Source organism: Tursiops truncatus, chromosome 7 (assembly GCF_011762595.2).
Source record: "Tursiops truncatus isolate mTurTru1 chromosome 7, mTurTru1.mat.Y, whole genome shotgun sequence".
Classification (NCBI taxonomy): domain Eukaryota; kingdom Metazoa; phylum Chordata; class Mammalia; order Artiodactyla; family Delphinidae; genus Tursiops; species Tursiops truncatus.
Window position 1 is genome coordinate 69,030,848 of NC_047040.1, and position 24,790 is coordinate 69,055,637.

The following is a 24,790-nucleotide window of genomic DNA, read 5'->3' on the forward strand; positions in this document are numbered from 1 at the left end:
AATCCATTTTAAGTTTAGCTTGGTTTATAGTGCAAGTTATAAATTTAATTTGTCATTTTATCAATGGTTTTCCAGTTGTTCTAACATCATTTATTAGAAAGTCTGTCTTTCACCAGTAATTTGAGATATCACTTTTATCACATACTAAACTTTCTTACGTGCATGAGTATATTCTGGTCTTTCTATTCTGTTCTCTTGATCTGTGTCATTGAGAATCACACTGTTTTCAATATACGGTTAACCTCTTATATGACATACTCTCTTTAATATTAATTTTCAGGGTTTAAGGTTATTTCTTGTTGCATATTCCACATGAACATTAGAAACAACTTGTCTGGATAAAAAAAAAATTCCCTATGGTATTTTTATTGGATTCAGATTAATTTTATAAATTAATTGGAGGAAAAGTAACATTTTTATGATGTTGAGTCATTCTATACAGGAATATGTATATGTATTTTCATTTTTAAATCTAATTTTTGTGTCTTTCAAGAGTGTTTAAAATTTTTCCTTATTGTTTACTTTGCTACTTGACATTTAACATGTTTTGTTCTTGCTGCTATTATAAATAGGATCTTCTCTTTAATTATTATCTTCTAATAATTTTTAAGGCTACTGATTTTTTCTGAGTATGTTAATTTTATGGTCTATCTTAGTGAGTTTTCTTAGTTTGCAGTGGCTTATACATTGTTCTGAGGTTTTCAGATGTTCTATAATATCAAATAAAGATTACTTTACATTTTCCTTTCCAATTCTTATACATCTAATAGTTTTCTCTTGTCTAATTGTGCTGGGTATTACCTCCAACATATCATTAAAAAGAAACTGATAGTGAACATCAATTGTTCCTGAATTTTGTGTGAACGCCACCAGTGATTCCCATTAATTCAAATGATGGCATGTGGTTGAGTGGAATGTGTTTTATAATTTTATAGAAGTTTCCATTGACTTGTATTTATTAAGAATGGGTGTTAAAATTTGTAAATTGCCTTTTCATCATCTGTGGAAATGAGTGTGCTATTCTGTTTCCTTATTTTTATGGTAAATTTTATTAATAGAGTTACTAACATGGAACTATTCTTACATTCCTGAAAGGAACCACATTTGGACATGATGTATTTCATCTTGTAATACTGAATTCTTTTCATCTAAAATTAATTTAGGATTTTGCATCGATCCTCATCAGGGAAATTGCTCTCTAATTTTTGAATATGTATATGCAATTTCGTTAGGTATTATTATCAATGTTAGAATTACTTAGGAAAATAATTTGGAGTTTCTTCTCTATTTTATGCTCTACATAACCATTTAAAGAGTTTGGGGATGATCTGGACTTTAAAAGTTAAGTACAATTCCCCTGTAAAATCATCTAAACCTGGTACTTATTTGTGGAGTAGCTTTTTAACAATTATTTTCTCCAGAGACTGGACTATTCAGATTATCCAGCTCAACTAGTATCAGTGTCTTTGCACTCCTAAGTATGCTTAGTCTTCTACCGTTCAGTTTGTCAAATCATATCATTTCACTCCCAGTTTTTACCAACAAGGCACTCAATGAACTTATTTTATATTTCCTTCTCCTTCCATTTTGTTTGGTTGTGATACTTCTAGCTTCTCAGAGGATGTAATTTACATACTTCTCACTTTTGTTTTGGCCTTAAACTTCTAGTGAAATGTATTCAATGCTCACTACTTGTCTTTTTGTCAAAGTTTCCGCAAACATAACTTCTTGGATAAAGTTCACCTCTTCAGTAAATGTTCATGAGTAAATCAACACTATTTTTCTATAGCCTTCACACTTGGAGGACAGCCTGGGTACATATAAGATATTTGGCCCACACTTTTTGCCCTGTGAACCTGGTAGATAGTGTTCCACTCTTCTTGCATCAAATGTTGCTAATGAGGAATCTGATGCCAATCCACTTGTCTGCCCTTTGTAAGGGATTTTGTTAATTTTCCAAGTCCCAGAAAATTTCAGAAATAAATTAATAATGGTAGATTTTAATACTCCTATTTCAAACCAAGACAGACTTTTAAAGTCCAAAACTATTGCTTGCGTATGTCTGGATTTGACGTTCTAAGTCAATATTCCTGGGTACATGGTGGGCCCTTTCAATACGTACATTCGTTATAGTTCAGGAAATTTTATTGAATTATAATTTTTAATATTTTATTTCTTTTGGTTTGTCTTCCTCAGGAACTCAAATAATATGGATGTTGCACCTTCTTTGCCTGTCTTTCATATCCATCACTTTCCTCTGGTCCTTTTTTCTCTCTTTATTCTATTTTATTTTCTTAGCTTCTCTCATTTCTAGCCTCTATTCTTGTGATTTGCTTGTAATGTGTCTTAATTTTTTAGATGACTTTGTCTTTTTCTTTCCTGAATTTAGTACCTGTATTCTTTCAGTTCTTGCTTTGCATTTTCTTATTTGTCCAGTTTTTATTCTATGTTTTTGAGTTCCTAATTTATAATCTTATTTCATATCTCTAATTACTGGTTTGAATTTTTTAAATTTATTTTGGGATGTTATATATCTATCCTGTTTCATAACCAGATATTTAGCACACTTTCCTCTGCAAAGTATGTTCCCATTTCCTGTTTTTCTTTTATGATATTTTTGTATGAATATTAGAGTATTCTTGTTTATAGCTATTCATGAAGGTCTTTCCTGGACCATCACTAGCAAGAAATCTGAGGGGGGGCAAAGGGAATAGGTCTTGTTTGCATGCCTTTAAAAATTTTTCAGTTCCAAGTCTCATTCATATATAGCAAGGAGTTTGTAAATTTGGAGGGTTTGTGGGTAGGGGGGTTACTTGTTCTTTAAAATATATGGCACTGCCTGTTTTTGTTGTTTGCTTGTTTTTGTCTTCTGAATATTCTGTCCCCTCTTATATTAATAAGGGGACCTTATGTTTTTCTGCTTCCTTATTTCCCAGGCTCCAAGGGACAATTCCACCTTTGAATATCCCTCCCCCTCTCCAAGATGTAGTGCTTTTCCAAGGCTGATATCTGGAGTCTTGTGCACTTTTCCAGCCACTTTCTATTGTCTCTCTAGTAAGCAATGCTTTGTCCATTAAGGTCACAGAACTTCTCTCAGTATTTCTCACTCAGTGTTAAACCTCTTCTCCCAAGGTTAAACCCTATTTGATATGTGTTCCATTACTCTAAGGAGACTTCTGAACTCCCGCCCCACCACTTTTTCCACTTAGCTTCTGCCTGACTATTGCCGTGTACTCTTCTTAGCCAATTCTGCTGGTCTTCGGCATTTATTTCCCTGACTACATATAAATTAAAGTTTGTAATGTCTCTTTCTCTAATTACTCTTTAGGCATAGTTTATGGGTATTTTTATTTGCCTCCCTTATTGATCTCTGTGGTTTTTAGGAGGATCTATGAGCAAATGAAAATTTAAGTTACTGTCATTGTCTGTGGGAAGCTGGAAGCCTTGTCACAAAACTGTAGTATTTGCATAAAGAAATTGTTATATTATATGTAAATCAGATAGCAAAATATATGTAAAATATAAAACACAGTCCCAAAAGCCTATGTTGTAAACTGAATTAATACTAAATCAAATGTACTCCAGCTGAAAATTTCTCATAGTCAGTTACTGCCTTAGGTACGTCTAAATGACAGTACAGTATCCTGTTAAGGCAATATTGGGACAAATATATTAGTGTAATACAATTCCAATATTTTGAATATTTTATTCTGAGCAATATCACACTTGGGAAAAACTCTCTATTAAAACCACCAATCTGTCAGTCTCCCAGGTGACATGTTTAGAACAAAACTGAATTACTATAAAAAACTATTGTAATACTAAAGACTTGTTCCTTTAAGTTGATGACTGTTTTTGATATCTTTATATTTTCTACTAACCAACTTAGTCATTACTGAACGGTTCCTGAGAGTATACCTTAGGTAATGCCAGCCTGTATTTTGGTAGTGAATGTCAATGAGATAATTTTTCTGGGGGAAGCCTAGTTTTGTTTCTTTATTGTCTTCAAAAAGTCTTCATTTTCCTCCCAAAATAGCTGTTTTTCATGGTCCATCAAGTTGGATGGGAGTAAAAAAGGGAGTAGTGTATCAGCCCTATGACAAAAAAGGGGATTTAAAAAAAACGTATTCATTTCAAACTGAAATACAAATGGGGACTTGAAACTTTGATATCTTGAATGGAAGACTATCTATACAGTAGCCTCCCAGGTATCATACATAATCTATGCAACTTTATACTAGGATTAAAATGGCATCTCTTGTGCAAGTCATATAGCAAATTCAGTAGTTTGTTTCTTATTATGTGAACATGAATGGTTTCCCTACACTGCAGCTGTCACTCATATAGGGAATCTTGGAGAGAGTACAAATATGCAGATAAAATTGTTTCCAGAGCATTACAAAGACCTATTATTTACAACCATTATATTGGTTTCGATTATACCTCCTGTCATTATATGCTTTAAATTTCTCTTGGTGTCAGTTTTTGAGGAGTTGATTGTTAAATCAAGCAGAAAAGTTAAAGAGAGACAAATTATATTTGGTAGCTTCTGATACTATCCAGTTTCTACTTTGTATCATTTCTGATCTTTGGAAAACTCCTTTTTTTTCTTAAAGTATAATTTTATTGCCTGTGTGAAATAACATGGTGGCTATTTCAAACATTGTTGCTCCATCGGTAGCCTCTAAAACAAATAACTCAATAAGGAAATAAAAGCAAATCAAATTTTGATACACCCTTTTTTGCAGAAACATCTCAACTTTCAAAAAGTTAATTTCTTATCTAAATAAGGAGTGTGTAAGTGTGTGTGTGTCTGTGGGGGTAGGCATGCCCTTGTGTTGGAATTTAAGTGAAAGTAATGGGGAGAGGCTACTGTTTGTTTGAAATGATGTGGGTTTCTATATATTCAACTGCCTCTCCTGAAATGTAAACAAAATAAGGGAAAAAATGTGAAGGAGCTATAAGAAACTTAGACAAAAAAGAAATGAAGTATTAAATTGAGAATATTAAGTAATAGAAAAGGAGCTAAGTACATAATAGAAAAGATGCATCATGAAAAGGCACTATGATCAATTGGCTGAGTAAATTCTGGAAACCTAGAGACTTGTATTGAATAAAAAGGTGGATCAATTCTCAGTACAAATATCTAGTTTCTGGGTCAGGACCACAGCACAGCAAAAGTGAGCAACTTTCTCTGGGAAGAACTCATTTTTCACAAACTTAATCTCTGTCGAAGATACAGGACCAGCCACAAATAGATGTCTTAAGTCCCCTGGAATGAAGCAAGTACAGGAGAGAGTATTATTCTGATAGGTCTATCAAATTGATATATACTGCACAACGGAGTTGATTAATTACTACATAATAAATATAAATACCAAATAAAAGATATAATTAAACATTTTCTCACTGATGGTTTAAACTCTGCAATCTGAAAAGTGGAAATGATACTGAGTAGAAGAGAAAATTCTACTTTTACTACCAACTAAAAGGGGGCCACATCTAAAGGAACTAAGAGCAATGGGAAGATGTGTTCTCTTTTTTTCTGCTCTAATATCTGTTTCTATGAAATATTTGCACAACATGAAAGATAACCAAATTATGTGTCCTTGCTTACACTATTAATTTCAAAGTTAATTGTCAAGTGTGAGGCTTTTGTTTTCATTATTTTAAATAAAATATTTTAAAGTTTTATTTTACATTACTTACAAATATATTTAAGTCTTATATTTCTTCTATTTTATAGCAGAAATCTAGGATTGCCAGTCTGGTTAACACAGACACACATACACGTTTTCATTTGTTAAAAATTTCTTTAAGGAGATTGGGGGGAACCTGAATTAAACAAAAAAGTCCTGATTTAACAATATACAACCAACAGAAAATTAATGCATTCTATATTCTTATCCTGTCTGAAAACCAAAGAGTCAGTTGAGCCACTATAAATGTTGACCTTAAGCTCATATCCCCAAATAAATGTTAACTAATAACATTCACTCCTCTTATCATTTTAAAATAGGTTTTTGTTTAAGTCTACTTAATTTACTGTTTCCATCACGGTCAAAAAAATCCATGAAATTTTCTCATTTTACTAAACTTGAAACATATCCCAACAAGAAAGCAGGCCCAAGTTAAGTCTTTTTAGTCACAGAAAAATACTGAATTTTATCATTTATTAATTTATAAATGATTACACTACAAGTCAAAATTATACATGAGATCCTAATTTTTTAGGTACTTTTCATCTCTTTCCCTTAGCAAGTATTTCAGAACTTCACCAGGCTCGTCATGACTCTCATGTCAAATCCACCTCCTATGTCAGACAAATCACCTCCCCTTCCACACCTCCGAGCAAGGGGAGGGCTTGGGAAAGAAGTCCCTTAATCAGCCCACCCTCAACAAATATATCTCAACCCCTGGAGGCAAATCTTAACTGGGGTCCACATCTCCACTTGAAACCCATTCCCTCTGCCATTCCTTCCAAATCTGTCCTTTCCAATGCCCCTCTGTCAGCTATGTTTTCTACCGGCGCTTTCCCTTTTGCTCATGCTGCTGAGAATAGCCTATACTTCAATAGATACATTCTGTTTACATCAAATAATATTTTCTCAGAGTTTCAATTAGTTAAATGTGTTGCCAACATTTAAAAATTGGAAGATTACACCTAAAATTACGATGTCTGGGGAATTCCCTGGCCATCCAGTGGTTAGGACTCTGGACTTTCACTGCCGTGAGCCCGGGTTCGATCCCGGGTTGGGAAACTAAGATCCTGCAGTCGCACGGCACAGCCAAAACAACATATCTAGCTTATTTTGGAAAAAGATGAGTATGTGGCCACACATTTGCAATAAGCTGGAAGAGAATACTGACCGCACCTTTAGACGGTATGTACTCCCCAGTTTGCCACAGTCCTCAACTCTCCTTGTTGCTGTTCATACTTGGCTTTCTTTACTTTTGTCCCCTGACTCTTCTTACAGGCATTTGGATTTTCCACACCTACTCATCGTCTCCCTTATTTCCTTTCTTCCTCTGCCCACTGTAATGAGCTTTCTACGTTGTGCTCTCAATGTTATCCTCTAGGTTGAAGGTACTGTGCTGAATTCGATTCCCTTCTCTCGGTTCTTTTATGTTTCATGACACCACGCTCCTTTGCTTCTTTTGATCTCTGTGACAGCTATTTTAGTACCATTTTCTTGTTCCTCTTAAACAAGAAACTCTTAAACACTGTTTATCCCCCAGAAGCTGCTCTTAGTATTCTTCTCTTCTTAGTCATCTTCTCTGTACACCCTGCTGGGCAAACTTATCTGTGACCTACAGGATAAAGGCTCCCTTTCAAATCAGTATCTCCAGACCACACCTGTCTCTAGACTTTTCCAATTACTTATAACTTCATATATCCAACTGCCCACTGGACATCTTTTTCTGGAAGATTTTAGCACTTCTGGAAATTTAGCATTTTCAAGCTAAGACTTGCCTTTCCGTCCCAATTACCATCTACTCTATTCCGTCAAAAACTCTTGCTCTTCATACGTTGTGAATGGTGTCATCATCCCAGCCACCCAAGCCAGAAACCTGGGCATCATGCTAAACTTCTCTTTCTCTCTAATCCTCTCTTTTCCCGACTGAAGAGTGATCAAATTCTCTTAAGCACACCTCCTGAATATCTCTCTCATACAGCCCACTGTAATTACCTACTCAGGCCCTCAACACATCTGCTGCGGTGATCTCAAAATTGGTATCTCTGCTTTCAGCTTCTTTTCCTCAGGATCACATGTCCCACTACTGTGCATCAGATCATAATACTCCACTGTTTATATTCTTTATAATGGTTCTCTATTGCCTAAGATTAGAAAACTCTGAAACCCTGTGCATTAAGCAAAAGACACACGTTGTGGCCTCAGATACCTCCGTAGCCTCATCTCCCATCACAGCGCCCCCCAAGCCATCGCCGTCATACCCCATATTTCAGTGGTGGTTTTTTGAAACCACATACATTTTATACCACCTTGTTTTTATAGCATAGTGCCCTCTCTACTAGACTGCCTTCCTTTCTCCAGCATACCTTCTCCAAAGGACCCTTTACCTGTGGGGAGTTCCTAATTCACCCAGATAGATTTTCCTGTTCTTAACCCTGTGACATGATGATACCTCATACGTGTCTCTACTACCGCCCTGGCACATCCGTTTGCCTAGTAGACAAGAAACATAAATGACTAAATAAGGCCAGGAATAAAAATAGAGAGCAAGAGAGGTGAGAGCTGTGGAAAACTAAGGAAGCCTACCTTGTTTAAAGTAGCCAGGAACACTTAAGCTCCAGTTCATAGGAGGGCTGTTGTGTTTTCTTCCGTATCCCCAATATCTGGCAAATAGTGAGTACCCAATACATACTTGTAGAATGTATAAATTTATGAATGTTATTGTTATATTGAGTAATTAAGGGTTTTTTCCCTACTGAATGCATATTAGTCAGTGATTCTCCAAGAGTAAGACCGTCAGCATCATCTTGTAGCGTGTCTGAAGTGCAAGTCCTTGGGCCTTACACCAGAACAACTGATTCAGAAACACAGGAATTCAGGGCTTCCCTGGTGGTGCAGTGGTTAAGAGTCCACCTGCCGACGCGGGGGACACGGATTCGTGCCCCGGTCCGGGAAGATCCCACATGCCGCGGAGCGGCTGGGCGCGTGAGCCATGGCCGCTGAGCCTGCGCGTCCGGAGCCTGTGCTCCGCAACGGGAGAGGCCACAACAGTGAGAGGCTTGCGCAAAAAAAAAAAAAAAACCGCAAAAAAAAAAAAACCACAGAAATTCAGCAACCTGTGTTTTGACAAGCCCTTCAGGTCATTCTGATCCACATTGAAGTTTGAGAACTACTAGTCTAAGTTACTTAATGGTTAGATAAAACCATAAAGATAAATTTTAAGTGAAGCTAAAAGTAAAAATATAGTAAAATAAAGTTAAATTTCTATAGCATCTTATTCTCACAGTTATTTTCAAAAGTGTACTTTTTCATTTCATTTCATTAAGGTATTATAAAGGAGATTCCATTATCTTTGAAATGATTAAAATTATACTCTCCAAATCAAAAGAGAATTTTTATCTTTATGCTTACTAAAATAAAAGTTTGAATTACTCTAAAAGCTTCAACTGAATCAAAGTCTATACACAAAAATACAGTTGGTCATTTAGGCAACTATCTAGCTAATTTAAGCCATTAAAAATGCATTCATATGCTTTGGACTCAATATTTTGAATAATTGACACATAAAAAATATATTTGCCTGTATAGCTACCTTGCTCCTTCAAATTTGTATTTCAGTGTTCAGACCTCAAGCTAAGGAACAAAGAAATTTTCTGTGTAGCTGGTTTATAAAAGGGCATTCACAATGTTTTTGCTATTCTCCATTGGAGCTGAAAGTCATTCTTTAAAGATGAAGAGCTACGGTAGTAATACAGAGTTTCCCACTCAGCAAGCATTACTATAGAAACAATCTATTATTCAGATGAATTTAATTAAAGGTTTTACAACATAACTAATGTTTACTATTATCATGTGTTTGGAAGTTTCCTCTTTTTAAAGATTAAATTTGCTGTAGAAAAAGGAACCGTGACATGGTTGCTAAAAGAAATCCGAGAAAAGTTCAGTCATAAGTTGCAGTCAACTTTATACCGTTTCCTCCCTAGGATGTGAGCAAAATACGTATTTCTAAGATCAAGAAAATTACTCACAGTTGAAAAAATATACTTTATCCTTTCGTTAGCAATGAATGTTAATGATGGCCTCAATCAGCATGTCCACATCAGAGACCCGGTGTGCATACCATTTGGAAGAATTTGTTACCTAGCAACACCCAAATCAGGGACAGTCCCTATTCTTACAGCATGTGGGTAACTGGCTTCTGTACCATTTGTGTTTGGAACACTCCATCGAAAGAGTCCCTGTCAACGTAATGACTACATGGCCATCTTGGGTCAATCTAGGTAAAAGGTGTTACTACTTTCACACAACATGAGTGGACTCTTTAACTTGGCATTTGGAAAAGAAAGAATTCTATAAAACAGAAGCAAAATAGCAGTATGGTAAATCATACATTGATTTATTAAGCTGTTATCACATAGAAATGGAAACTAATTAGGTATATATAATACCGATGTGTTTGCTTTAATTTCCAGTGCCTCCTCGTGGACAGATTTTAACCTTGGGTGGCAAAAGCAGTCCACCAGCCTGTCCTATTTTCTGCCCTATCTCCTTTATTCTAAACCTGTGTTTTCTGCTTCTTTGCTCTCATGATGACCCAGCTAGGTTGGTGTCTCTCAGATATCGTCAACATTTGTGAACCTGTTCCAGAAGATCTCTGCTGCTGCTACAGCTCCTATGATTACTCTCACTCCTGCTACAGCAGTGACTTCTCCTGATCTCCACACATGTGTCCTGCACTACTGGATCAGGACTCACATGGCTTCAAGATTCCTATTTGGTCTTATACTTACTGCTTTATTGTAAGATGTTGCTTTTTCTTTGGTATCTCTCGCCCTAGGAAATGTCCAAGGAGTCTTAGTCTTTCAAGGCCTTACTGACCACATCTGCTCCTTTAAAGGGTCCCAAATTTAGCTGCAGGTTTACCAGGTCGATGGACTCCCTGGTGACCTTTTGTTGTCACTAACACCAGGACTGCACTGTCTGCACTGCCCCATGTGTCACCCACTAATCAGGTTAGCCAGGTCAGTACTGAGTTCACACTGAATTATATTTTTTCCCCAGTCTAACAGCTAAGTACTGCCTTCTTTGACAATATTACGTGTTGCTCTAGCAGCCCATGGGCATCATCATATACTCCTAACACATTAGTAAGAAAGACATCTCCTTGCTGGGTGCCTCTGTGGAAATTTCTTCCTAAAGAGAAAAGTCAGATATGTCAATTATCTTCCCTGTTTCTCCAATGAAATTTGATCTGCTGCTCTCTCTGACTCAGAGATTAAAGTTTTATTTCTCTGCACATCCAGAGCTATTTGGTTGGAGAAAAGTCCCACAGTGATTTTAAGGCTTCCAATTTAAATGTCAGACTTGTGAATACCCTGATTATAGAAAGGTACATTGATGTTAATTCATGAATTCTTATTTTGCCTGATAGTAGCTGATAGTAGACTTATTCAGATCATAATTTTTTTTCAGACCCCAAACTGGCTATCCTTCCCCATCTGTACCATAGGCACTGTGCCTCAGACACCTTCCTGTGGGAGCGGGGGGGGGACAGCTGCTGGAAATTGGCCACTTCAGGACACAGCTCCACCCCTCATTGGAAGCTGTAGTCAAAGGCGAGGAACTGCCTTACCCAAGGTCATGGCCCTTCCCATGGGGTAGCTGTAGCCAGTGACTGGCTGCAACAGGGAGATAAAAACCAGATACACTAATTTCATTTTGGCATAACTCTGAAGGGCTACCCCAGCTCCACAGCTCCCAGGAGAACTGACTGAAGCTTTAGCTACATTTTCATATCAGTTTTACTTGCTCTTATCAATCCTTCCTTCCTCTTTTCCTTATAGGCATATCTCCTGAAAACACTTCCCCAAAACCCTTTTGCACGGTCTGTTTTCAGGGATCCAATCAAGATACCTTCCAGCACCCCTAATCCTTTGTGAGGGGAAATATCTCTGCTCATAGCCTTCACAACTTCCCCCCACCCAAATACACGCACATATGTCCTCTCCTTACCCCACTCTATTCTCTGATTTGAATGACTGCTGGAACTAAAATTTTTCTCTGCTTTTCAGTTTATAATTCAGCTAAGCAGAACCAAGCAAGAGTAAGATGCTTCTAATTTATCTTTAACTGGATTTTAGTAGTAAAATTATTAAGTAGTCAAAGTTCTAAGAGTTTGTAGAAATGATGAGAAATTAAACCAAGGGAATGATTGGGAATTTGTAATTGTGAGGAAATTAAGTGATTGGGAATATATGGAGAACTTTTCAGATATAGTTGGTTTTCTGCAAAAAATATTACTGTTTCTACTATCCCTAGGTATATTCTTAAGTTAGAAAATTGTTTCATGTCAAGATTAGCATAATAGTTTTCTTCCAAACTCTAGGAGATAAGAATCAGCTCCCAGAGGAGAGAAAGAGAGAGGGAGAGAGACAGAGACAGAGACAGAGAAAGACAGAGAAACAATTCAGATTGATGAGGTTTTCTTAATTTAGAAAAGTTGGTAAAACCATTTTCTAAAGTCCCATTCCCACAGGACATAAGGGTAGAAATGTAGTTGTGATCATTATAATTTTTTGTGAACTGTGATTAGTATAAATATACATGCAAAGAAACTCAAAACTGGAAGGAATATTAAGAGTCAACTAATCCTAGGGAATCCTAGGGGAGGTTAATGGAGGGGTTTTTGGTTGGAGGAGAAGGATTTTGTTATTCGACCTCTGAGATCATAAAAAAAAAAGTGTGTATGCATTTATCTGCATTATTTAGAGGAGAGAGTTAGGATTCTCATTAGATTCTCTTGTGGATATTTAAGGACCAAGAAAACACCAAGTTTGGGGTAAAACTGAAATTAAATCAAGGAAATTGCTGTTTTATTTTGATTTTGCCTTGATTTCCTATTTGACCTTGGGCCAAGTATTTAACATTTATTCATATATAGATTGAAGTCATAATTACAGGCTTTCTAAAGAGAAAGACACTGGGAATATCTTTGTGCCTTCTTGGTTGAGATGTAAAAAGCTCTTAGTTAAATGTAACACAGCGTGTATGAAGATGCAGCTTCCAAATTTATTTTCAGCAGCTTCACAGAAGTGACATGTCCTGAGAAAGACATTGTAGTGGTAGTTAATTATAAGTTCATTATAAGTTTCACTTCTCTCAAGTGAAAAATGGTGCATTTAAACAAAACTATGCTTTTATGTAAGTAGTTTATCAACACTTATAATTATTTTGGGGAATGTGTTAAAAAATGTGCAAAGCACCCCTGATTCTGTTGTTATTATTTCAGGTTTATTGAACATTTTAGTAGCTAATAGGCTAAGTAGAATCTCTTTTAGTTATTCAAGTTAGAAAGCAAATATACTAAAATATGGAGACAACTTACAAGGGTTTTTTTTAATGTTAAGAATCATAACAGGATTATACTCATCTAAGTTTTATACTTCATGCCTGAAAGTGCTAACGTTGAGCAAAATTCTCAATGTGTATTCTTTCCGGATGAACTGCGGTTCGACAACTAAATCTGTAATGCAGTATAACATGGTCGTATTAACCTAGTGATGCAGAAAAGACCATCTGTACCACCTTGGATATGACTAAACTGTAGGAGCAAACTAAATGCCTTGTGCAGTCATTAATTTAAGAAAGGCAGTGAATTATTTTTAAAGGAGGAGGGTAATAACTGATGAAAAATGAATAAGAGTAGGCATTGACCTCAGTGAATTGTAATAAGCTTGCAGAATTATTTGTAAACTGCTTTATAACTCAATTCCTAGTGCATTAAAAACTAATCAAATGACTTTGATGCGGTTCACTGATTTTTAACTTGGCAATTTACTTGAGCATATAAAAGTTGTTAGTAGAATTATGTAAGAATGCTTGCAAAATAGATACTGTGATGCACCATTATTTAATTGTACATGCACACAGTGGTTACTCTCATCTACTAATTAATCCAGAGTTTAATGCTGAACGTACTTGGAGTTTGTGCACTGTGTCATGTCTTTTATCAGAACAATAAATTCTATTTCAATTATATTTACCACTGTTAACTACTAGCACACAAATGAAAGCTTAGAGTAAGAACTTAGCCTGCTTAATTCTAAAATTTTCTGTAATAGGTATTTTACATAAAATTCACTAGATGTTGAGGAGTTTGAAAACACTTTTGTGTATGCTCTAGAATCAGAATGGTAACAATTAATAACCTCGGGAAAAAGGTGAAAATTAACTGTGTTGTATCAAGTATATAGGGCATGGTATAAAGTTTACCATTTCCACCAGCTACTGGGTTCTACTCAATTAATCATTTTTGGTAAATATGAGTAAACACAATCCCAGGAGACTAAGATTCTCTGGTTAAGTTGGTCAGAGCAATTAAATATTAGTTTTCCACAGTCAAAATTGAAGGATATTATCAGTTTAGAATCTGCTAGTGGAAATTCATTTACAGTGCTCAGACATTCTGTTAGAACTGGGATTTGGTGAGCAAAATAGGGGCTCTTCCTACAGTCCACTAGGGGAGAGAAATGTTAATCAGAAAGTCAACAAGTGTATAACTATGAGCTGTTCTGAAAATTATGAAGGGAATGCTAATCTAGTTCAGAGGGAAGGAAAAGCTTCCCATGGGAAATGACTTTGGAGCTAAAACCTAAAGGATGTTCTTATAGAGTATGTATAACTGAATCACTCTGCTGTACACCTGAAACGAACACAACGTTATTAATCTACTATACTCCAATATAAAGTAAAAATTTTTTAAAAAAGAAATGCAACAGATTTCCGTAAAACAAAACAAAACAAAAAAACCCTAAAGGATGTACTAAGTAGGAAGAGTAAAAATTATCAAACACAGGAAGCCCTGAATCTGTAAGAAGCACAGGCCTCTGGAGGAATTAAAAAGTTCATATGGGGGCGTCCCTGGTGGCGCAGTGGTTGAGAGTCCGCCTGCCGATGCAGGGGATACGGGTTCGTGCCCCAGTCAGGGAAGATCCCACATGCCGTGGAGCGGCTGGGCCCGTGAGCCATGGCCGCTGAGCCTGCGCATCTGTGCTCTGCAACGGGAGAGGCCACAACAGTGAGAGGCCCGCGTACCGCAAAAAAAAAGTTCATATGGCTGGATTCTAGAGAGCCACGAGGAAAAATTAAGCTGCAGATAGTGGGGCTAGTGATATCTTCATGCCCAAAGCAGGAAGTTACTGGGAGTAATAAAAGGTTAAATAATAGCTAACGTGATCAGAAGTTAGTATTTTTTAAAGGACAGACAGTATGATTCAAATGTGGAAAATGATTAGCATCTTATCGCAAGAAATCAGGTGAACTGTGATTTCTTATCTCCAGAAAGTGAGAGCAGTGGAGATAAGAGAAGTGAAAACACTAAAAAGATATTCAGGAGGTGAAATGAACACAATTAGTGGGTTAATTGGATTCAGGGGATGAAGGTGAGAGAGAAGAGTAACTACTAGAATAGCCAGCAAGTCTCAGGCTTATACAACTAGAGGGACTGTGATGCCATTCACTGAAAAAAAGGGCTGGGCTTTGAGGGGTAGATTATGAGATCGGATTTGCTACAGGATTTTGAGGTGTCTTTAAGACTTCTAAGAGAAGATGTTGATGAAGCCACCAAAATGTTCATTGCAGCTCTATTTATAATAGCCCGGAGATGGAAACAACCTAAGTGTCCATCATCGGATTAATGGATAAAGAATATGTGGCACATATATACAATGGAATATTACTCAGCCATAAAAAGAAACGAAATTGAGCTATTTGTAATGAGGTGGATAGACCTAGAGTCTGTCATACAGAGTGAAGTAAGTCAGAAAGAAAAAGACAAATACCGTATGCTAACACATATATATGGAATTTAAGAAAAAAAAATATCATGAAGAACCTAGGGGTAAGACAGGAATAAAGACACAGACCTACTAGAGAATGGACTTGAGGATATGGGGAGGGGGGAGGGTAAGCTGTGACAAAGTGAGAGAGAGCCATGGACATATATACACTGGCAAACGTAAGGTAGATGGCTGGTGGGAGGCAGCCACATAGCACGGGGAGGTCAGCTCCGTGCTTTGTGACGGCCTGGAGGGGTGGGATGGGGAGGGTGGGAAGGAGGGAGGTGCAGGAAGGAGGAGATGTGGGAACATGTGTATATATGTGGCTGATTCATTTTGTTGTGGGGCAGGGGCTAACACGCCATTGTGGGGCAATTATACTCCAATGAAGATGTTAAAAAAATAAATAAACTCTTGTTGTCTTAAAAAAAAGAATAATGTTTGGCATTTAAAAAAATGCAGGTTTGGAGCTAAGAGAATAAGTCTAGGCTTGAGTTACAGATTTATGAGTCTTTGGGCTAAAGATGGAATTGAAAATATGTGTGTAGATAAGACCATCTGCTGGAAGAGTATACTCAAATATAATGCAGAAAATTTCATAAGTTTTGAGAGTGTTCTTCCATGTTTTAAAACAATCCTCAATGCATTGAGAAAAAGTTCATAGTAAATATATTAAAGATAATGGTGCCTATGACATTTAAAGAATATAAGGAGGTAGATAATATTGTAGCCCAGATACACCAGCTGACTGACTCGAAGGGCAACATGTGATTGTAAAGCCATGGGGCGATGTGGACCTAGGCTACTGTAGAACAGAAACAAAAATTAGAATTGGCATTTTCGTGTAGACAATACTTAGAAAAGCTTTGAATTATGCAGTAGTTTTTGAATGCTTTCTCTTATCTTTTCATTTCTTCTAGGGGTAGAAGTTTTACCTTTTTATTTTTTTTAATTTATAAAAGAATGCATGCTCAATGAAACAAACAATAAAGATATATAAAGAGGAATGCATACATTATACTGAGCCAGTCGACATTAAAACTGTGGAATATGTTCTTCCACATCTTTCTCTACTGCCATGCAACTTATATGGGCAAATATAAGGTTTTATTATTTTTAATGAAATAATATCACTATAAGCACATTAAGCTGAAACTTGCCTTTTCACATAAAACTGTATTTGAATAACCTAATCAAAACATATTATTGTTTTTTAAAGAACATCATAAGATTCCAAAGTATAAAAATGCCACATTTATTCAACTATTCTCCTTCTAGTGGATATTAAGATTGTATCTAGGGCTTCCCTGGTGGCGCAGTGGTTGAGAGTCCACCTGCCGATGCAGGGGATACGAGTTCGTGCCCCGGTCCGGGAAGATCCCACATGCTGCGGAGCAACTAAGTCCGTGAGCCATGGCCGCTGAGCCTGCGCGTCTGGAGCCTGTGCTCCGCAACGGGGGAGGCCACAACAGTGAGAGGCCCGCATACTGCAAAAAAAAAAAAGATTGTATCTAGTTTTTGTGCCTTTGTACAGTAATATCCTATAGATGAGATTGCTGAGTCAAGTGAAAAGTGTATTTTTCACTTTAATAGATATCGTAGGATGACTTTCCAAAGAATTTGTAACGATTTGTATTTCTACCAGCAAAGCGTCAGAATGCTCGTCAGCTTTCTTTGCCAGCACCAGATGTTATGTTTCTTTTCTTCATTTACTGCTAAATTGAAGAGTGGAAAATGATATTATCTTGTCTTAATTTGCATTTTTTACTACCAGTAAATTTATTAGCTAATATTTTCATTTTTAATATCTACCTTTTAATGTTTATATTTAGTTGCACTTCTAAGCATCAACCTGAGATATGTTTAACATTCCATGCCATATTCTTTGACACTGGAACAAAAAATAATCAGGAGAAAGAAATTCTTATGTGTACATCTCTCTCTGAAACCAAAAGCTTTTCAAGAATCCCAAAAAAAAAAAAAAAAAAAAAAAGAATCCCAAACAGAATGAGGACATATGTAATTGACCCCACTTTTCCCATCCACACTTGACTAGCAATATTATCCAATACAAACCTTCTAGGTATGTCAGGCCAACGCCTTACCCCCCCCATTCCCTTTCCTCCACTTCCAATGCAATTACATCCCCCTCTACCTCCACTCCAACATAATATAATACAATATAATATAATATAATCTTTCCTGTAGCTGGCCCTTTTATACAAAGTATCCATTCCTTTCTAAACTGTGCTCCAACCTTCAGTTTCCCTTTAAAAAAATGGATGGATAGTGATTTTTTTTTTCAGTTTATTAAAAAAAAACCTTGCGTCATCCAAATGATGATTTTATTTAGCTGGAGTATATCTAACCATCAGAAACATGGTAAAATTATTTCACTATTTTCTTACAACTTATATGATAATTCACATTGGTCCCAGAGAAGTTTTCTACAATATACCTCATTCTGACTGTAAAATGACTTAAGTATTAATAATTTTTTACACAGTATTTAAATATGAGTCAACAAGGTTCATTTGTTTGTTTTAGGCGCTATATCCTTTGTCTTGTAACAGTGTTCTTTCCTGTTTGTATTTGTAGGGAAACTTTTTGGGTTCAAGTTCCCTGGTCTGAGAGTTCTCACTTACAGAAAGCAGTCTTTACCACAAGAAGATCCCGATGTGGTAGTGATCGATTCATCTAAGCACAGCGATGATTCCGTAGCCATGAAGCACTTTAAGTCTCCTACTAAAGAAAGCTGCAGCCCCTCGGAAGCAGATGATACAAAAGCCTTGATACAGCCCAGCAAATGTTCCCCCTTGGTGAATATATCCGGACCTCTTGACCATTCCTCTCCCAAAAGGCAATGGGACCGACTCTATCCCGACATGCTGCAGTCAAGCTCCCAGCTGACTCATTCCAGATCAAAGGAAAGCATTTGTAGTATACGGAGGGCTTCATCGGTTCAGGATATAGAAGGATTCAGTGTCCACCCCAAGAACATATTTAGAGACCGACATGCCAGTGAAGGTATGTTTGTATTTTTAAAATATGGAAACATATGTTACGGGGTAAAGAAAGGTATTTCTTATTGTGTTTAATTTTGACATTAATCTTTATACCTTTGGAGAAGAAATGTGAGTAGAGTCTATTAAAAATATGAGTTCTACATTCAGAGTTGTTACTGATTTCCTCTTTGAGCCCTAGTGAATAATTTGGTTTCTCCCGGCTTCTTCGTCCTTTTCTGAGATAGAATGATGACTATTATCTGCTTACTTTATGGAGTGTTAATTAACTAATGCTTAACATAAGACCTGTTTAGGTGATGACACTATCATTTCAAGCATAATTAATTGTGCTACATTTAGTAAATAGTCAAGACCTGGGCAAAAAAGAGTAGTGTGCTGTCACAGGACTATTTTATCGACCAACTCTCTCTAAAGGAAGAGGTGTATGAAATGTGATATACTGAGTGATCAGAAATCTATACACTAATTGGGAGCAGGGAAAGGATAGGTAGGGGGAAGGGGCTCAACCAAAAACAACTTGACGTGCAAAGTCAAAATTCATTTATTTCTCTCTGCCTGCTTCAAGGTCACATTCATGTACTAGCCAGTAGTGAAAGTAGGGATGCTTAAAAGGCAATGCTAAAAGCAATCCATCATTAACATGATGATGGATAACATTTGTTGGATATTTACATGCGTGAGGCAATGTAAGTGCTTGACACACATTGATTCTCTTATAATTCTCATAACAACAACTCTATGAGTTAGGATCTATTATTAAGCCCATTTTATAGATGAGGAAACTAAGGCTTAGATATGTTAAATAAAAAATTGGTCCAAGGTTATAGAATGTCAGAGCTGGCCCTCAAACCCAGGACTGGTCTCCAGAATCCACAATCTATCCATGCAAAGCTTTTCTTCCTTCGCTCCTGCTCTATGAAACTTTGCTGCAAGGGTCTGTTGAGTCATTGAATCTTCTCTGGGGAGGTCCAGATTCAGGGTACCCATTGCATGCATACATTAGTCTCACTTTTCTACAGATTTGGGTTCTTGAGAGGCCCATTGTCCTTTCTGTGGTATTTATTCCTTCGAGATCCCATCGTCATCCATGCTGCCACTAGTTTTCTTTTTAAAACATATATCTGATCACGGGGCTCCTTAGTGTAGGGTACTAGACAATTTTCCAACTCTCCACAGTTAGTTTTCAAGCCTCATTTCTAGCCCCTGCAAGATTTCCTCCCCTACTATATACTCAATTCTAAACCTGCACAAAAATAATTGCCTTTCCCAAAAATATATCATGCATTTTTGTGCTTCATTTCTTTGTTCTGCTGGGAATACTCTTCCTCACTTTGTCCCTCCTCACACTACTACTCATAGCCATAAGGACCCGTTTCTCCTTTCCAAACCCGAAGAATTAAATGGTTTCACACCTGAGTGTGCAAGGCAGTGTTTACATATATTATAGCATTTCTTACATTCTACATTTATTCCACATTATATGTCTTGCGTTCCTATTAGATATACAAACAAATAATGATGTCGCTGAGAGCTTCTCTAGCACAGGAGTTCTGGCATAGTTGGCTCCATGGCCTTGGTCTCCAGCACAGTTGCCTGTTTCATGGAAGGAACTCAATAAGCCTTGGTGTGACATTGAGAGGATCGTGCTCATGAATTATGTTCCAGAACTACACCATCAGGAAATAATGAGTTATCTGTTCCGTAGTACTCTGAAATTTAAACCAGTTTTAGGATTGAATCATGTGGGGATCTTTATTTAAAGGGTGCAGTGAAGTAGAGAAGGCAGAAGAGGTGAAAGAAAATGAGTTGGCAGGAAAAACTTCAAAGAGAGACAAATCAATGTCAAAGAAACAAAAAGAACAGTTTTCTGTGAGATAGATTTGATGTGGTACAAGAGCAATTAGCAAATCCACTTTAATCTCTAGTCCAAAGAAAGTCAAAGGGAAAAGGAAAATAAAATCAAGGACAATTTCCACACTGGATCATTGTGTCAGGCTCTACAGCATCTAGTCACAGCATGCTCACTCTCTCCTGACTAAATGAAATCTCTGAAATTTGATCTTTGAGCAATGGATCCTATGGCTGAACAACAGTAAATCCAATATGATAATTCAAATGACCAGCATATATTTTTGTTTGTTAGTCCAATTTGTGTAGTCATCTTTAGGAAGCATACTGACTTTTCAGAGATTGGCCTTATTGCCTAGAACCTGAGTTACAGTGTAATAACGTTCAGAAACAATATTAAATGATACGTATTCAGTGCATGGTACAGACTTTTAGCCTGTGTTTTGACAGTGGTGCTGAGTAGGTTAGATCAGATTTCATGATTTAACTTTATTGTTTTCAATTTTATATGGTCTCCATTTAGCACACAGTTACTGATACAATTATGGAAGAGGATGTGTTAATGTTTTGGGCTTCTCGGTACAGGTCCTATTCAGGGACACTCAGTGTTGAGATCATCCTCAATTTTCTTCTCCCACCCAAGCTATGTTATTTTCAAAAAACTGTATCACTTGCTTGCAGACGCTGATGTCAATGTCTGACTACCAACAGATAAATTCAGAGGGTATTTTGTACTTCAGTTTTAGCTACAAAGTCATTGACTAGCATAGGCGAACCTATAAGTCCTAAAGCTTTATAAATTAATAGACTTTAGAAACTGAGCCACTGATAAGGCAAGATGGAAAACTTTTAAACCTGATTTTAATTTTATGAATTCATGTAGCTCTTTAATAGGTTAAATCCCACATGCACCAGATCTTGAATTCAGATTGTTGTCTCTTCACTCAAGAAGAAAAATTCCCTCCTCTATAGGCTGTCTTTATGGAACTTTAAGTAATTTGCAAATATATCAGTGCATAATATTTTACATTATCTTTTCATTTAATCTATATTATCAAATACCTTAGAACCATAGTTCTCAAATCATTTGTGGTGAAGGACCAGAGTATTTTTTTCTTATCCATCACATACCAACATATTTGTAAATACAGTAAAATTGCACTACAAGAAAATGAAATTTTAAAAAATAGACATACAAAATATAAACACCAATTGTTGTATTATTAAATTGAACAGACGTAAAATTACTCTGTCAAACTGCTACAAGACTCTTACTGCTTACTCTAATGTCAGCACTTACAGTGTAATTTCTGCACTTACAGTGTCAAGCACTCTTAGTGCTTACTCTAATTTCTGCACATACAGTGTCAATTTCTGCACTTACAGTGTCAACAAGCAGATCTCAGCTAGCACCAGCACACAGACCACATGCCCTGCCTCAGAATGTCAAAGCAGCATTAACTATATAATGTAACTTTGGGGCATTTGGTTTTTTGGAAACTGCAACTCTTTATATGTAATTTCCAGGTTGATGAATAGAATTATAATATTTAACTACTTGCTTGCAAGCAGTTATTACTTTACTAATGATTGTTGGCCTAGCTTCTGATGGAGATAATTAATTCTATGTAATCGAGGTCTCTTCCATTAACGCTATTTGTTTGTTATGGTCCCTCAAAGAGAGCAGAGCATTGACATGTAAGGTCACAACTTTATTTGTGCATCTCTATGTGAGGTAGTGTCTATGCTAGCAATTCAATATACTGCATTATTGAAATTGCTTCAGTTGTAAGATTTGAAACAATTATTATATATCCCAAGATTTTAAATATGAACAGCATTAGCATAAATGTCAACAAATGTGGAACAGATTTTTCAAATTTTGGATATATTTAAATGATTTTAACATGACTTCATTTACATTAAGCTTGTTTGTTTCAAAACTAGTAATGAATATTTTTTTAGTAGCATATATGCAACAAAGAGTCAGAATGCTAATCTCAGAATGAATCTGCAAACACTCCATTCTGAGATTTGACAACAAATCCATTATAATATAAACAAATTTCCTAAATTTTCTAGGTATTACACTGAGTGCATTGTGGACAACATAAATTTTTAAAGCTCACATTACCTTTAAATAGTCAAATCTTTCACTGATTTCTTATAATTACTTTTGCCTAAGAATGGCTCTTTGAGTACTATTTGGTATTTTCAAAATGTACATTGAAGAACACTTGCGGGAAGAACGGTTCATAAAATTGTGATTAATAATGCAAGTTGGTTTGTTAAAGTAAACCATTGTCTTAGAAGCATTTTTCTATTAACACACTAGGTTAAATATGAAAAACGTTACTTAACATGCAAAATGCTGTGTAGTTTTTCTTTGTAAGTGATGGCTGAAGTAACACTAAAATTGACTTCTGACAAGTTTGAAAGTTTTTGTCACAATTGCAGGCATGTGGGTATGGCTTTCTCCAAATCTGGATCTTGGAATCCATTTAAATTAAGTGAGATAAATGTTTCACATATTTGAACACAGATGCTTATGATGGCAGATATTTTTAGCATATGCATCTTAGTTGGTTGAATAGTACAAAATGTTAATTTCAAAGATAAATTTTCAATCTTTACATCCTGTTTTCTCTGACTGTTGTTACAGAAGTTATTCAGTGCATATAACATAATTTTAGTCTTCTTTTTATATTTCTCTCTTTTTTTCCTTATGTGCTCAAAACAGACAATGGTCGCAATGTTAAAGGTAATGTATGAACTCAAATTTCATCATCTGATGCTTAGATTGCCCCTTTACTCGGCATGTTAACTTGCCTGCTGTATGCCGTGTTCAATGCAACATCATGCTGTCCTTAGTGAGCCCAGGTGCCTGGTGGAGACATCATGGCTTGATTTTGCTGGAGACATTGTTACTTTCTCAGCTGTGCCACCAATATGACTATGAACTCCTTTTTCCTGCAAGAAGTATAAGCCTAGGTTGACATTGAAGACTTCCTAAATATTTGAATAATTTGGAAAGAAGCAAATATTAAGCTAAATATATTCCGGTATAAAAGAGGCACATAAGCCTATTTCAGCCAAAAAGAAAAAAGCCTTTTTGAGTACAAGAGTAAATAAAATAAGCAAAGTGCTACATGACAGCATCACTTCACTTGTTCCTCTTTTGTTTCCTTAAAACTAGTTTCACGTTCCTGGATGGCAGGGGGTATGGTTTTAAGCTTACTGTAGTAGTAAACTGTATATGCATGATAGTCATTTTCTATTTTTCTATATTACATTTCAGTCATTTTAGTTGTGTCCTATATAAGTCTGAAATCACTAGCATGACCTACAGCTACTGTAGGGTAATGTTTAACTGGGCAATACCTCTGGATAAATCTGGATTTGACTAAAAATTGGAAATTCACTTCAGTTTTTCTACTCTATTATAGTAGATGCAAATAATCACAAAATATAACATATTATATTTTCATCCAGTTGAAAACTTTTGGAGCTTAGTCCTTTAACATAGGCTACGCATGCTGCTGTCGGTGTGCATATGATGACAATGACTCATTTGTGCATGTGTGTTGCATGGACACGTCTCCACCAGTAACCATCATTACTTAGAATTCACTGTTTTGGCCTCTTCTGTATGTCACTGCTGCTCCGATCACTGTGAAGTTTTGTATATTGATTTCTCAAGTGCTTCCCTAACTAACTCAGAGCTGGTGATGATTATGAATTAAGACCACTAGAAGCAAAAGATCTTTTCTGGTCAGCAGCGCAGGGTAATTTGAAAATAAGAGAAATCGTGGCAGCTTCTCCCCAGCCTAACTTTATTTTGTAAGCCCTTCAAAAAGGGTCTATGCAGAGGACCTCCAATTGCAGGATGGAATTTCATACACATGATTATTCTATCCTTGGCCTGTCCACTCAGATTTCTAAAAGGGAGCAAATTAGTGTCAGCTGTGGGTAGTGATTTGAATTGATATAATTCAGAACATAACCTCAAGAAACAGAATACAGACAGCTCTTGACAACTGGTCTGTGTGAAATATGACTGGCTTTAGCATTTAACAATTAGCAATAAATTATTAGACATTAATTTTCCAGTGATCTTTAAATGCAGTGAGAAATAAATCTAATTTTTCTCAATAAATAGAAAATTGAGCTTGCTAATCTTCCAAACTAGTAGTTCACATAGTTGTCTTTCAAACTACATTAATTTCATTTTTTTCTTGCAAACTAATCCATTTAATCTCCAACCCTTTTTTCCTCAATCCTCCATTTTTTTTTTTGAATTTTATTTATTTTTAAACAGCAGGTTCTTATTAGTTATCTGTTTTATACATATTAGTGTATACATGTCAATCCCAATCTCCCAACT

At 36.2% G+C, this 24,790-nt stretch overlaps 1 protein-coding gene across 1 annotated transcript in view; it reads left to right on the forward strand.

The window, feature by feature from the left end:
* Positions 1-24,790, forward strand: part of LOC141279045 (voltage-gated inwardly rectifying potassium channel KCNH7-like) — a 141,148-nt gene that overhangs the window by 106,691 nt on the left and 9,667 nt on the right. Inside the window, exon 3 of the mRNA XM_073806957.1 lies at positions 18,131-18,559. Coding sequence (XP_073663058.1) covers positions 18,131-18,559 — 429 coding nt within the window. The remainder of the gene's footprint in view (positions 1-18,130; positions 18,560-24,790) is intronic.